The sequence below is a fragment of the Grampus griseus genome (genome assembly GCF_964374135.1).
Source record: "Grampus griseus genome assembly, chromosome: 20".
Classification (NCBI taxonomy): Eukaryota; Metazoa; Chordata; class Mammalia; order Artiodactyla; family Delphinidae; genus Grampus; species Grampus griseus.
In genome coordinates, this window is record NC_139014.1 from 50,005,737 (window position 1) to 50,020,429 (window position 14,693).

Consider the following 14,693-nt stretch of genomic DNA (forward strand, 5'->3'; position numbering starts at 1 on the left):
CGGCAGGCGGACTCTCAACCACTGCGCCACCAGGGAAGCCCGGGAAGCTCTTTTAAAGGAAAGAGGTACTAGGTAGGGGTCCAGAGGTTCAGCCTTTGGCCCTAGTTTTGTTACTTATTGTATGCCTTTTGAAAGTCATTTACCTTTTGGTTTCAATTGTACAACGGGGAGACTAATATTCACACTACTTACCAGAGGAGGGTAAAAATTAGTATAACCGAGTTGAGAAGAAAAATGGAAAGCATTTAACATTGCTTCCAGCTGAAGAGGCAGGTGAGGAAATACGTGGATTTGATGTCATCTGGATGTAAGATATTGAACAAACGACTTCATATTCCTGATCCCCAGTTCTTTCTCTGTAAATGAGACTACCCTTCCTCACCTCACAGGTTTATCTGTGATGATCAAGTGAGACATCGCATGAGGAGAGACCTATTGCAGAATAAACGGTAATTGCCAGCGTGTAATCCAAAAACACCCCTCCCCCCCTTCCCCGCGCAGCCATCCTTCTATTCTTCGCCCAAACCCAGAGAATGTGATTTAGTAAATCTGGAGTGGGGCACAGAAGGCTACATATTTTTTTTTAATCTACATTTTTAAAACACAATATCCCTAGCAGATTTGAAACTAGGCGTCCTAACCCAAAGGACTCTGCTTGCTACCACGCCCCCTCCCTCTGACAGAAGGAGCCGCGAAGTCCAGATCTCGCGACAGTTTCTTCTTTCTCCAGAATCTGCTGCAGGTCTCGCGAGAATGGCTCGTCCAATCACGAGGCTGAATGGAGGCCCAAGATGGCGGCGCACTGACAGCGTAACATTTGCGTTTCTAGGATCTTCGGGCTGCTGGTGGCTTAAGACTCTGGGGTTGTAGAGGCCCACACTAGACTAGTCGTCTGGAAGCAACTTAGACCTCAGAGGTGAGTCACTTAATATCTCTCACGCGGGTTGCGAGTTCACTTAACCTGTGTATCACCTAGGTTCCACATTCTCCTGTTCTGGGCCTGTGAGGTGTTGGTTTCGGGGTCTAGGGAGAGAGACCAGATGGTGTGTGTGTACATCTGCGTGCGCGTGCGGGGGTATATGTGTGTTGGGGTGGGTAGGAGAAGTTGGCAAATGGAGTGGCGACGAGTGCTGAAGTAGGAAAGACCGGCGGGGCGGAGGAGGTTTACAGAGATCCAAAACTGAGGCGGGAAGATAGTCTGAGGGGGTAATATGAAGGCGTGGAAGGAGTGGAAGAGATGGAGAGCTGGCAGTGGTCGAACTAGTGCAAAAAGTTGGATTTATGAGGGAAGGAGTCGAGAGAAAACGGAGATTAGGATTGAAGTGGTAGGGCTCTGTGCAGAAGGAATTTAAAGTTCTGAAAGCGGAATTTAGATTATTTTACAGACTTATGTATTAAGACACATGGTAGTTGAAGAGGATTATTAAGGGTCAGGAGAAACCAAGGAAACAGAAGCGTGGAGATGGGAAAGATCAAAGAAAGTCGAAGTGGAAGCTTAAGTGAAGGTCTACTACTTTGGCTTTCTGGACAGACTCGGGTAACCGGAAGAAAAAGGTCCAGCCCTAGACCTGAGCCTTTTAGACACTTTAAGATGGGGACTGCTTATCAAGAATGAGGGTGCTGTGTTTCAGTGTCCTGGACAGTGTAAAGAGTTCCATCGTGCTTTCAATCAAAAAACACTTATTGCGTGCCTGCTCTCCAGGCCCTACTTTAGGCTCTGGGATATCGCAGTGAATAATAAGATAGACAAAATATTTTCCCTCATGAAGCTTACTGGCAGGGCAGATTTTAAAAAAATAAGTAAAATATATGGAATGTCAGATGGGTAAGTTTTATGTAGAAGACTGAAGCTACTAAGTGAGACAAGGAGTGTGTTCACTCACTGCTTATTTATTTTTTTTATTTTTATTTTTTTTATTTTTATTTTTTTTTGCGGTATGCGGGCCTCTCACCGCTGTGGCCTCTGCCGCTGCGGAGTACAGGCTCCGGACACGCAGGCCCAGCGGCCATGGCCCACGGGCCCAGCCGCTCCGCGGCATGTGGGATCCTCCCGGACCAGGGCACGAACTCGCGTCCCCTGCATCGGCAGGCGGACTCTCAACCACTGCGCCACCAGGGAAGCCCCACTCACTGCTTATTTAAATGGAGGTACTCAGGAAAGGCATCAATGAGTAAGAGACGTTTGATCAAAGACCTGAATAAGGTGTGAGGGTACCTTGTATGTATGTATTTCTGAGGGAATAACAGTTTATGCAGACCAGACAGCAAGTACAAAAGCCGTGAGACAGGAGTGTGCCAGACTTGCTAGAGAAACAGCAAGGAGGCCAATGTGGCTAGGGCAGAGTGAGCCAGGAAGAGAAAAGTAGATTAGGTTAGAGAGAAGTGGGGAGTGACAATTCTGATGCCAGGTAAGTGCTGATACTCAGTTAAACTCTGAGGAATGGGATAGATTTAGCTAAGAACCCATCGCCTGTATTGGGAGCTTGGTTAGCAGAGAAGTGGCTTTATTGACTCATTGTGCATCTGTTCTGACCAGAAGGGTTGAATAATGAAGGAAATGAATCTATCATATTTGTAATTTAATTTGTCCATGTGTGTTCAGAGTGTTATGTGTGTGCACTGACATCAGGGGTACACGCATGACACTCTGAACAGGGAGGAGAAAGTGGCAACAAATGAGTTTGGAGGGGTAGATTATGTGTGCCTTGTTAATTATTTTGGACTTTATCAGCCTAAAAGCTTTAGGAAGGCACTGAAGGGATTTACCAAGGAATGTTCAGTTTTGTATTGGGGCAGGAGGAGGGGGATGTTGTTGCTGGGGTGAAGTGGATTGCTGGGGCAAGAGTGGTTAGAGAGGGCTTCCCTGGTAGCGCAGTGGTTAAGAATCCGCCTGCCAATGCAGGGGACACGGGTTCGAGCCCTGGTCCGGGAAGATCCCACATGCCGCGGGGCAACTAACCCCGTGCACCACAACTATCGAGCCTGCGCTCTAGAGCCCGTAAGCCACAACTGCTGAAGTCTGTGTGCCTAGAGCCCGAGCTCCGCAAGAAGAGAAGCCACTGCAATGAGAAGCCCGCGCACCACAACGAAGAGCGGCCCCCACTCACCACAACTAGATAAAGCCCACGTGCAGCAACAAAGACCCAACACAGCCAAAACACAGAGTGGTCAGAGAGACATCAGTTAGAGGCTATTGTAGTCATCCAAGAAAGAGATGATTATGGTCTGTGGCCTAAAGATATGGAGTTATGAAGGGCGAAAAATGGATAGGGTCAAGAAATAATTAGGAGATAGAGAATATTCAGGACATGGTGTGTTTGGAATGAGGGAGGCAGGGTGGAAAAGGTTCTAAAGGTTTCTCGCTTTTGTGCCACAAGGAAGATAGTGGTATCATTCAGCAAAATAGGGAAGATTAGAAGAGGACCAGTTTGGGGTGGGTAGAAATGATTTAATTTTGGACATGTTGTGCATGAAGTACTTTTGAGCCTTTCAAGTGAGTAGTCTGGTGGGCAGTTATATGCATGACTTGGAACATCTCGATAATTCTCCTTTGGACATGGTTGTTAAACTTCCAGTGTGGAAAGCTGTCAAAAACCTTCTGAGTATTAACATATTTATTACCACGTAAAGTTACATCTTTAACAAAGCCTGCAAAGGAACGGTACTTACTGCTAAGAGACTTTACAATAGCGGATATGACTGAACTGGGGAGATTAGGGAAGGAAAGACCTTCCTGAAGAAGAAATGCTTGAACTGTGGTAGTAAGGATGAGTAGGAATTCATCAGGTGAAGAGGGGGAGGAAAGAACATTATAGACAAAAGGAGTAACCTGGGTAAAGACCCTATTGCCAGAGTGGAGGGAAAGAAAGAAGAGCAATGGGTGAGACTTAAGCTGATGGTGAAAAAATAGGTAAGGCCACACCATGCTGGGTCTTATATGTATGCTGAAGTAATGTAAAGTTTTGAGCAAGTGGGCATGGGAGGAGGACACAGTGAAATTTACGTTTAGAAATGATCACTGCAAGGTGGAAAAAGGAATGGAGAGAAAAAGCGTGGGGTCATGGAGACCAAATAAGAGGCTGTCTGGGCTTCCCTGGTGGTGCAGTGGTTAAGAATCCACCTGCCAATGCAAGGGACACGGGTTTGAGCCCTGGTCCGGGAAGATCCCACATGCCGCAGAGCAACTAAGCCCGTGCGCCACAACTACTGAGCCTGTGCTCTAGAGCCCATGAGCCACAACTGCTGAGCCCGTGTGCCACAACTACTGAAGCCCACACACTCTAGGGCCCGTGCTCCACAACAAGAGAAGCCACCGCAATGAGAAGCCTGCGCACCACAATGAAGAGTAGCCCCCGCTCGCCGCACCTAGAGAAAGCCCACGTGCAGCAATGAACACGCAATGCAGCCAAAAATAAATAAAATAAATAATTTTTTTTTAAAAAGAGGCTGTTGTAGCAGTCTAGGCAACTTGTACTGGGCTGCTATTGGTGGACATAGGGAAAAATAGATGGATTTGAGAGGTATTTAGCTGGTAAAATTCACATAGCTTGATTTCTTGGAATACGAGAGGGATAGAGAACTATCAGGTGACTCTTAGGATTCTGACTTACACAATACCATTTAGATGAATGTGCATTATGAAAAAAATGGAAAATGCAGAATGATATAAAGAAGAAAATAAAAATCACCTACCATCCAGAGATACACACTAAAATATTTTTTAAATTACCAACTGCTTAGAGATTTACTCAACCACTGCAATGGGTTTTTTCGGTTTTTATTTCTTGCTATAAATGTGTTCACTTTTTTCCTCTGTGTATTCTTGAGGAAAACAAAATTGCTATGTTTGTTTTCATTTGGTTTTAGCTACCTGGAAATAACAAGGCTGAAATTTATAAAAGAAGTTGGAATAGAGGATTTTTTTGGTAGAGTTTGAAATCAGGAAGTTAAAAAAAAAAGATGTTTTTTGAAACTTTAGTGACTTTATGGTGCACTACCAAAGAGTCAATCCATGCAAGACCACTGTAAAAGCTAACCTCTGACTACAATATTCTTGGCTGTAGATTATGTTGCCTTCTGTCACTTTGATGCATTTAAAGGAATAGTTTCCAATTTTCTTCCCTTCGTTTAAAAGAAAAAGATTCATCATATGTTGCATACATTTTTAAAAATTGTGGTAAAATACACATAACATAACATTTAAAATTTTAACCATTTTTTAGTATACCATTCAGTGGCTTTAGGTGTTTTCACAGTGTTGTGCAACCATCACTACTGTCCATTTCCAGAAGTTTTTCATCATCCTAAACAGAAGCCATGTACCATTAAACAGTAATTCACCATTCTACCCTCCTCCCAACCTCTACTAACTTCTTGTTTACTCTCTGTCTGTATGAATTTGCCTATTGTTGGCACTTCATATAAGTGGAATAATATAGTATTTGTGCTTTAGTGTGTGGCTTATTTCCCTTAGCATAATGTTTTTAAGGTTCATACATGTTGTAGCATGTGTCAGAATTTCATCCGTTTTTAGGGCTGATTGATATTCCATTGTATATATATCCCACATTTTGTTTATTTATCTGCTTGTGGACACTTGGGGTTGCTTCTACCTTTTGACTATTGTGAATAATGCTGCTGTGAACATTGTAAGTATCTGTTTGAATCTCTGCTTTCAGTTCTTTTGGATCTATACCTAGGAGTGGAATTGCTGGGTCATATGGTAATGTTTAACTTTTTAAAGAACCACCAAACTTTTCCACAGCAGTCATACCATCTTCATTCCCACCTGCAATGCCTGAGGGCTCCAGTTTCTTTACATACTTGCCAATACTTGTTATTTTCTTTCTTTCTTTCTTTCTTTCTTTCTTTCTTTCTTTCTTTCTTTCGTTCGTTCGTTCGTTCGTTCTTTCGTTCTTTCTTTCTTTCTTTCCTTTCTTTCCTTTCTTTCTTTCTTTCTTTTATAATAGCCATCCTAATGGGTATGAAGTAATATCTTATTGTGGTTTTGACTTGCATTTCCGTAATGACTAATGATGTTGAGCATCTTTTCATGTGCTTATTTGTTGTTGCATATTTTCAAAATATATCTTCTTTTTTCTCACTTGGTTGGCAAAGATGTATTGGCTGTAACTGTTGAGTTGGCAACCACAGCTTTTCCTGTTGACTTTTTTTAACTAAATATGCGATTCCCCCCCCCCACCCTTTTTTTCTTTTTAAAGATGGCTCTGAGTAAATCAATGCATGCAAGAAATAGATACAAGGACAAACCTCCTGACTTTGCATATCTGGCTTCCAAATATCCAGATTTTCAGCAGCATGTTCAGATAAATCTGAATGGAAGAGTGAGGTAGGTAACAGATGAAGAATTCTTGATACAGTATTATACTAGTGTAATTTGAATGGACACAGCATAGTGGAAAGCGTACTGGACTGATAGTAGACCTGAATACTAATTCTAGACATTTCCTTAAACTTCTCATCTGACCTTGGACAAATCACTTAACCTCTCTCGGTTTTAGCATTTTAACCTATAAAATCAGAAGATTGGACCAAATGCTTTTAAGTTTCCTTCTGGCTACAAAAAACAAAATAAAATTTCTTGATGTCCAAATTATTGCTTGCCCAACAGAGATCCCAGAGTGCCTGCAGAAACCTTAGGATTGTACTCTAAAACTTGGTGACTGGTGAGGGTCTAAAGTCCTTATTTTAAGTGTGTGTTTATTTTGATGTGAGGTAGGAAAATAATAACCAGGATATCAAAACTGATTTCACTTCATTATTACGTAGAATGTCACTAAATTTAAGTTTAAAAGTTAATTATTAAAAATTAAGAAAATAATAGTATGACGCTTCAGGAAATGGCAAGGATTATGATAGTGGTATGGTAGGAACTGATGTTTGTGTTATACCCTTGAGAAGGAGATCTTTGACTGCCATCCTAAACTCTATGTGAGTTACAGAGGGGATTGGAAATTTCAAGCCTGCCTTGGGAAAATGTGGTGCTTCACCTGTGGGGAGAAGAGCAGGATTTGTGGAGCACTGGGAAGGTTGGGAATAATAGGATCAGAGGGCTTGAGGCATTTTGCTGACCTCACCCTTCCTCCTGGCAGACTTGTAGAACTGGAGGCCCTAGGCCAGGACTTAACCTGGGGGCCAAGTTACTCTAGAAATCCTAAAACTTAAAAAATATATATATAATACATATTTATTTACATTCATTTTTCTGGGAGATAATCCTTGGTTTTCACCAGATTCTCAGAGAGATTTGTGACCCCCACCAATACACAAAGGTTAAGTCAAATGCCCTAGAACTGTGATTTCCAAGCTTTATTGTCTATTCCACTCAGTAAAAAGTCGAGCACAGCTCCATATATGAATGCTTGTGTTACTTACCATGTTACTATATTAAACACATTAGAAAACATACTTCAAACTGGAAATTAAAAATATATTTAAATAAGAGTTCTAATATTTTCTTTGCATACTCTAAAGGTTCATCTTTGGCACCTTACTTTGGAGATCACCCCAGAGATACAGAATTGGTGTTTCTCTTTGTTTAGATCATCTCTACCATTTTTCTTAAATCTTTGTTTCATAGTTATGTATGTGGATGTTATTTATCCTAGTAACTTTAGAGCAGATACAGTTTTGTTATTCTTTGTTTCCTCTCTACACTTATTTTTGTACTTAATTATTTAACAAATATCTGTTGATTAACCATTTTGCTCTAAGTTCCGGGAGAGCCATAATAAACAAGCAAGACTTAGTCACTGCCATATTTGGAGTAAACACACTAGTGCAGGAAGTGGACAAACAAACAAGCAGTTAGCCTTTCAGTGTGGCAGAACCTGTGGAGTATACAGTGGAATCACACAGAAGGGAGACCTGACCCCAGCTTTGGGATTTAGAGAATGATTTGAAACAGATACAGTGTCTTAGTTGTGTTCTAAAGAATGAGTCTGAGTTAGCCAGGTAGAAAGAAGAGTGTTACAGGCAGAGGGAGTAGCGTGTGCAAAGAGCATGGAGTAGTGGGGGACTGGAAAAGTTGAGCATGCCTAGGGTGTGGTGGACAAATGACAGAAGATGAGGCTGGGAGGATGATGCTTGCAGTACTTTATAAGGGCCAGTGAGGAGTTTGGAATTTATCTTAGGGACATGTACAGAGAGTTCTTATGTCTTGAGAATTACTCATCCCGGGCTTCCCTGGTGGCACAGTGGTTGAGAGTCCGCCTGCCGATGCAGGGGACACGGGTTTGTGCCCCGGTCCGGGAAGATCCCACATGCCCCGGAGCAGCTAGGCTGTGAGCCATGGCCACTGAGCATGCGCGTCCGGAGCCTGTGCTCCGCAACGGGAGAGGCCACAACAGTGAGAGGCCCGCGTACCGCAAAAAAAAAAAAAAGAATTACTCATCCCCAGTCTTATGCACTAAAGTTTTAAAGCAGGGAAATAACATTCAGAATTGTGTTTAGACAGGTGACAGGTGTATTCTAGGAGCATAGTAGAAGATGGATTGCAGGGGGAATTAAGACTGAAAGTATAGGCAAGTAAGTGGGAAATGGTTTTAGTAATCTACATTAGACATATTGGTGGCCTAACTAGGTAGAGGGGGGAAGGACAGAGATCACTGGATGAATTTGAGAGAAATTCATGAATATAATTAGCAGGACACAGTAGAAATTAAGTATGAACCAAGTATGGTGCTTGGTATTCCAACTTAGCAAGAGATTAGGTGGTAGTGCCATTTCTGCAGTACGGAACAAGGGGGAATGAGCTGGTTGGGGGAGAGATGATATATTTTCAGTTTGGGGCATATTGAATCTGAGAAGTCTATGTGCAGTTGAAAATGGAAGTCAGAAGAGAAGGACACAGCAGTGGTGTGGGAGTGGTATTAGTGAAGGCCTTGGGTCTTTGAATACTGAAAGATGAATAGAAGGGGGGAAAGAGTTCCAAGTATAGAGAACAGAATTTTTTGAAAGGTCTGGTAAGTTTGCAGAGCTGCATGTAGATGGGGATGAAGTGGGTATAGAATAACAGCTTAGGGAATACTAGGAGATGAGACTGAAAGGAAAACAAAGAACAGGTCACAAAGAGCCTTTCATAGCTCTTAGCTCATGCAAAGTAGAATGGACTTGATTGCTCAGACTTTGAGGAACCAGAGGAAGATTTTTAGGATGGTTAGGATTTTTAAGATGGCTTAAGATTTATATATTTTAAGAAAAATCACTCAGAGCAGACCAAACAGATCTGTTATTACAACGTATCTGAATGGCTTAAGGGTGTCTGACAAGTAATAGACATTCAATAAATATTTGTCAAATGCATGAGAATAATTCTTCTATAAAATCTAACTGTATGCCATTTACAGATGGCATACCTAAAACAAAATTGCAGATAAATAAAAAATAAAGGGATGGGCAAAAATATACTAAACAAATGAGAGTTCCCTCCAAATTAAAAAAAAGTAAGATAGAAGGTAGAAAAAACCTCAAATTAGAAAAAGAAGACTAGTTTGTATTGACAAAAGAAATAACGTTCAATGAAGACTTAAATAAAGACTTTCAGCATGTTGAAAAATGTAACATAAGAAATAGCTTTTAAAAAGTGTTTGATATAATTCAGAGACATTTTTTCTTTGTCTTTCCAACCAAGTAGAGAAAAATAAGCAGAACAATGGCCTCAGGGACTTTCAGAGGATCAATGAATGCTTCAAAGACAATTAGGTAAAAATACTCTTTGTGTATGTTCTTTTTCTTGGGGAGATAGGGTTTAAAGCTTTAACCTGTAATTTGAACTTCAGTTTTAAAAGAGTAATTGACCCAAAAAAGGTTAAGTACTGCTGATAGAGAGCCTAAATAATATAATCAATGAATTTGATTTAGTGATATGTTTTGAACTTTTAATCTATAAATGCACATTCTTTTTTTTTAATTGATACTGCATTATTTTATTATTTCCTTTATTTTTTGGCTGCTATGCAGCACGTGGGATCTTGGTTTCGCAACTAGGGATCAAATTTGCGCCCCCAGCATTTGAAGCGCAGAGTCTTAACCACTGGACCTCCAGGGAAGTCCCACACATTCTTTTTAAATAGCTTGCACAGGCTTATAACACTAAGAAGTGACTGAGTTGGAACTCTCTGGCTCAGTCTGTTGGTTCCCTTATTTATTTAGAGTTAATAAGATTAGAAGGAAAAAGAATTACAATTTTACAGATGGCTTGATTATTGTCTACCTGAAAAAACATTTGAGAATTACCTAAAAATATTCAGATGATTGCTGAATAAAACATACATATAAATATTTTAAAATGTATATAAATAAATAGAAAATTGATAGGTTTCCAGATATTAGTTGGAAAATATAGTTGCAATAAAAGATCCCATCCACAATAACAAAGAGGAATAGGCAGAAACTTGGCAAAGAAATATGTTAAGATCTATGTGGATAAAGCAATAGAATTACCCTCAGGGGTCTAGGGGAGACAGTGAATCTAGAGACACCGTGTGTTTCTGGATGGGGAGGCTCAGTATAGTTAATATGTCGATTCTTCCCCAAATCAAAATCCTTCTAAGGTTTTTGGGAGAGAAAGCGACATAATGTTTCTTCTGTTCAAAGAAAAGGTACTCAAAACAAATGTTATAAGTGGGTGATGGCAAGGTGAAGGGGTGTAAACTTTCCCAGACGGGTATTTAAATATATTGTGAAGTTCGAGTAATTAAAACATTAGCCCAGTAGTGCCACAAGAATGGGCCATCAGTTGTCTGGCACAAAGTGGCATTCAAGTCTCAACAGCATGTGCACATTAAATAGGGTGATTCCAGCCTGCTTTCTACTCAGTAGTATACCTCCCAGAGGGAGTATAGAGTGGGAGTGTAGAGTGGACAGGGTGAATCTTCCTTTCTTGATCAGTCTTGACTCCTGTGTGTTTCTCATAATGTGAATATCTTACAGTGCTATGAATGATTAAAGAGCTTTTTCAGTGTTCTCTTGGATTTTCACTTTATATGCTTACTTTGGAAGCTGACTCCTAAGTAAGATACCACCCCACCATGTAAAGACTGTAACATAGAATAAGGACATTTCAGGTTGTTAAGGGTGGAGGCAGACACCAATGGATTTTTAATAGATGCATTGGAACAGCTGTGGGGAAAGTGCATTAGATTTCCTTTCCTATATATTATGCAAAATAAATTCCTGATGGTTTGATGATTTCAATATATTTATTCTATTGAAGTACTAGAAAAAAATATATAGGTGAACTGTTTAACTTTCGGTGTAGGGATGGTCTTTCTGAGTAAACTCCAAGGGTAGAATTCATAAAGGAAATTTTATGGATTCAACTACATAAGAAGTAAAAACTTTTACATATCAGGAAATAGTAAAAGGTGACAACACAGTATAAATATTTAGCTCCCTTAATATAAAGAACTCTTAGAAGACAATAAGAAAAAGGAAAAAAACCTTAATATATAGGTTAAGGATAAAAACAGGCAATTTACAAACGAAGAAAGACAAATGGACCAAATTAGCAAAGAAAAAATATGCAGTATCCATCAATGGCAAAAATGTAGTCAAATAGGCATAGTGATAAAATGCTGGTAGAATTGCAGCTTTGAAAGCTCTAAAAGCATACTTAAATGAAATAATGTATGTTTGAGGATGTTTATCCCAAGGCTGTTTGTAACAAGGAAAATTGGAAATAACTTAAATTTCCAAAATTGTAGGTTCTTACAGTGCAGTTCCATACAGTGGAATACCACGTAGCCTATGGAATGGGTGTTGCAGATTATAAAACATCATCATTTTGTTTCAGACTGAAACCAAAGTATCTGTGCTGATATGCTGTGCATAGAAAAGGACTAAAAGTTATGAACTTGATGTTCAAAGTGGTGGTTTTGTGATAGGCAAAAGTAATTTTTAAATTTCTTGCAAGGAAAAGCAAATTTGTCTGTGAAGGGATGGCAAGAGGATGAGGCAAGCTTGAGGAGAGCTCCTCTTCTTTAATAATGGGAGCAGTATGAGCTTCCCTATGGTTGGTAGTACAGCATATTTAGAAGCGATCTATGATAGAGGAAGAAGAGAAGATATGTACTTTTTTTTTAATGTAAACAACCTACCTGCTCCTGGACATCATCCTCCTTGTTGCTTACTTAGGTAAGAGTTGTTGATGATTATATGCGTCAGTAGAATGTTCTTTATTTTTATAGTGGCTTTTTATTTAACTCAAGAAGATATGTGAAAAAGAATGGTCAAAATGTAAACCCAGGTAATGATGGAAAAGGAATACCAGGCAGAACATTAGACCTGAGATGGATTGAAGTGTCATTTATTTGCTCAGCCCTTAAGTGCTCTCTTAAGGGAAGCAGGGTGTGATATGGAAAGAGGGGCACTTCTGAGTGAATCATCCTAAGGACCAGTCTTGAGAGTGCCACTTACCAGCTGTGAGGTTTTAGATAATTTTCTTAGCTTTACTGAGACTGAATTTCCTCATCTAAAAAGGAGGGATAAAAGGACATACTTTGGATGATTGTCATAAAGGTTAGCAATGATGTGTGCAAAGTGACTGACACATTGTAGACACTTAGTAAAGGATAGATATTGTTATTAAGCCTGGTACACTTGATAAGGTACTGAGGATTGCTGGTGTGATCTCTCTCTCTCCCTCTCTCTTTTCTCTCTCTCTCTTCCCTGCATCCCTCACTGCTTTGTTGTAATCATATCTGACTGTTTCAATTAAATTTTAGTTTGTGCTTTTTCACAGAAACCAGCCCCATAGGAACATCCTGCAATTTACTTGAGCCCTGTCAGTTGAGTTTGAATAGAGTATGACACTTAACTGATTTGTTTTTAAATCAAAGACCTGGCATTGAAGGGCTGTGTCATAGTTTGTGACTGTACCATTTTTAGCACCTCAGTGAAGATCTAATGAATAGAAACCAATGTTGGAGTAGGGTGGGGAGGCTTCAGCCTTTATTGTTACATAAGGTTCAGCCTCTACAGTATTAGAATGATTGTTTCTTTAACCATGGTTACAGAATGTATCTTTCCAAACTCCATCTAATAATGGTAATACTGTATTCATCAATAGCAGAGCAAGAGTCATCATGGGGAAATCAGACCTGAGCCTGTTGACAATAGGCTGTTTTGTTTTACGAAGCTGGATGTGTTAAACAAACAACAAAGACTGATGGTATAAATTGCTAATTTCCACGTGAGAGCTAATTTTAGTCCCTGTGCCTCTCTGTGCTCTCAGAAATGAAAATGAAAAAAGATCTTGCCTGTGTTCAGGAATTTTGAATGTCCCAGGGTGCTAAAGTGACCTAGATATTTAACTAGTGAAGTCAGATGACTTCACTTTTGTCCTACAAAAAGATCTCCAACCCTCAGATTAGTGTCTGTATTTTCTTAAAAGTAAGAAAACAAACACTCATTTTGCTAATAACAAAGTCTAAGGATCAGCTCTTCATTGATTTTTGTGTATTTTCTTCAATTAGACTAGCTTCTGCTCGATGTCTTATACTTTTTGGTGATTAGGATGTAGTTCCTTAGTAATAAGTTGTATGCTCTATTCCATCAAAGTAAGCACATTTTTTTAAATAGTGAGAATTGTTTATATAAACAACTCTGTTTGAAGGCACTAAGAAAATATATTAATTATATCGCTGTTTCTCTTGCTCCAAATGTTTCGTGAAGCCATGTAATCAATGCTCAAGCTGCACTACTATCTTTTGGGGATTGCTGTCATTGTGGGAAATATGCTGGTTTGGTCTCCAATAGAATTGGCCCCCTTTCATGGAAAACAAGTACTCTGGAACCAAGGATCTGTTTTCCTTTTTTGAAAAAGGAAGTGGTTTTTTTTTTTATTATTCTACAAACATTTATAGAGCCCTTAATGGGAAAATTATAGAAATATATCCTTCCTACCTACATTTATAATGGGAATGTTGCATACGTAAAAGAAAAAAGGTCACGGTTCTTCCACCCCAGAGATCAAATTACTTGTGTTCCTCTCTAAGCCCTGTCCTTATGCATATATAGTAATTTTTGTGGTTGTAATTTTGCTATAGGTACAATCAAAGGACTTTTTTTTACCCACACTTGACATAAGCATTTTCCATATAGTTATAAAACACTTATTGTTGTTATAAAGGTATTATGTAACATGTGTTCAGATAATACAAAAATATGAGAATTTCCACATCCAGAGGTGGTTCTGACCCTTCCAGATTGTTTTCTCTGCATGTTCACATATAGGGTCTTTTTTGTCTTGTTTTTATTTTTACAAGAATGTGATCATAATGTACATATATGCTTTTACCCAAACTTGTGGGAGTTTTTTGTTGTTGTTGCTGTTAATTTATCAAGGAACCCTCTTCATACAAGACTGTGCATCAGCCCAGTCTTACTCCTTTTCATGACTGCAGAGTATTCTCTTGTGTGGATGTGGTATAGCTTATTCAGTCAACTCCCTAATGACTGCTTTTAGATTGTTCCTAAATTTTCTGTAATGCAAAACTTAAATATATTTATCTGTTTCCCATACTCTTGGACTTCTTTTTTTTTTTTTTTTTTTTTTGAGTTTCACTGAATTTAGGGCAAGTCACTGGGCTTAGCTAGAAAAACTGGAGTACTCTTAACTGTAATTGGAAAGAGCAAAGAAGTGTTTGGATGACTAAGTTTTTCTTCCCTGT

General features: G+C 39.5%; 1 protein-coding gene across 4 annotated transcripts in view; it reads left to right on the top strand.

Moving 5' to 3' along the window:
• The first annotated feature begins 779 nt into the window (after positions 1-779).
• Positions 780-14,693, top strand: part of METTL16 (methyltransferase 16, RNA N6-adenosine) — a 63,447-nt gene continuing 49,533 nt past the window's right edge. For 3 of the 4 annotated variants that reach the window (XM_082678366.1, XM_082678369.1, XM_082678368.1), the window contains exons 1-2: positions 780-916; positions 6,222-6,349. In XM_082678366.1, the coding sequence (XP_082534492.1) occupies positions 6,222-6,349 (128 nt within the window). In that variant the 5' untranslated portion in view covers positions 780-916. The remainder of the gene's footprint in view (positions 917-6,221; positions 6,350-14,693) is intronic. The other variant, XM_082678367.1, reaches the window with a different exon arrangement.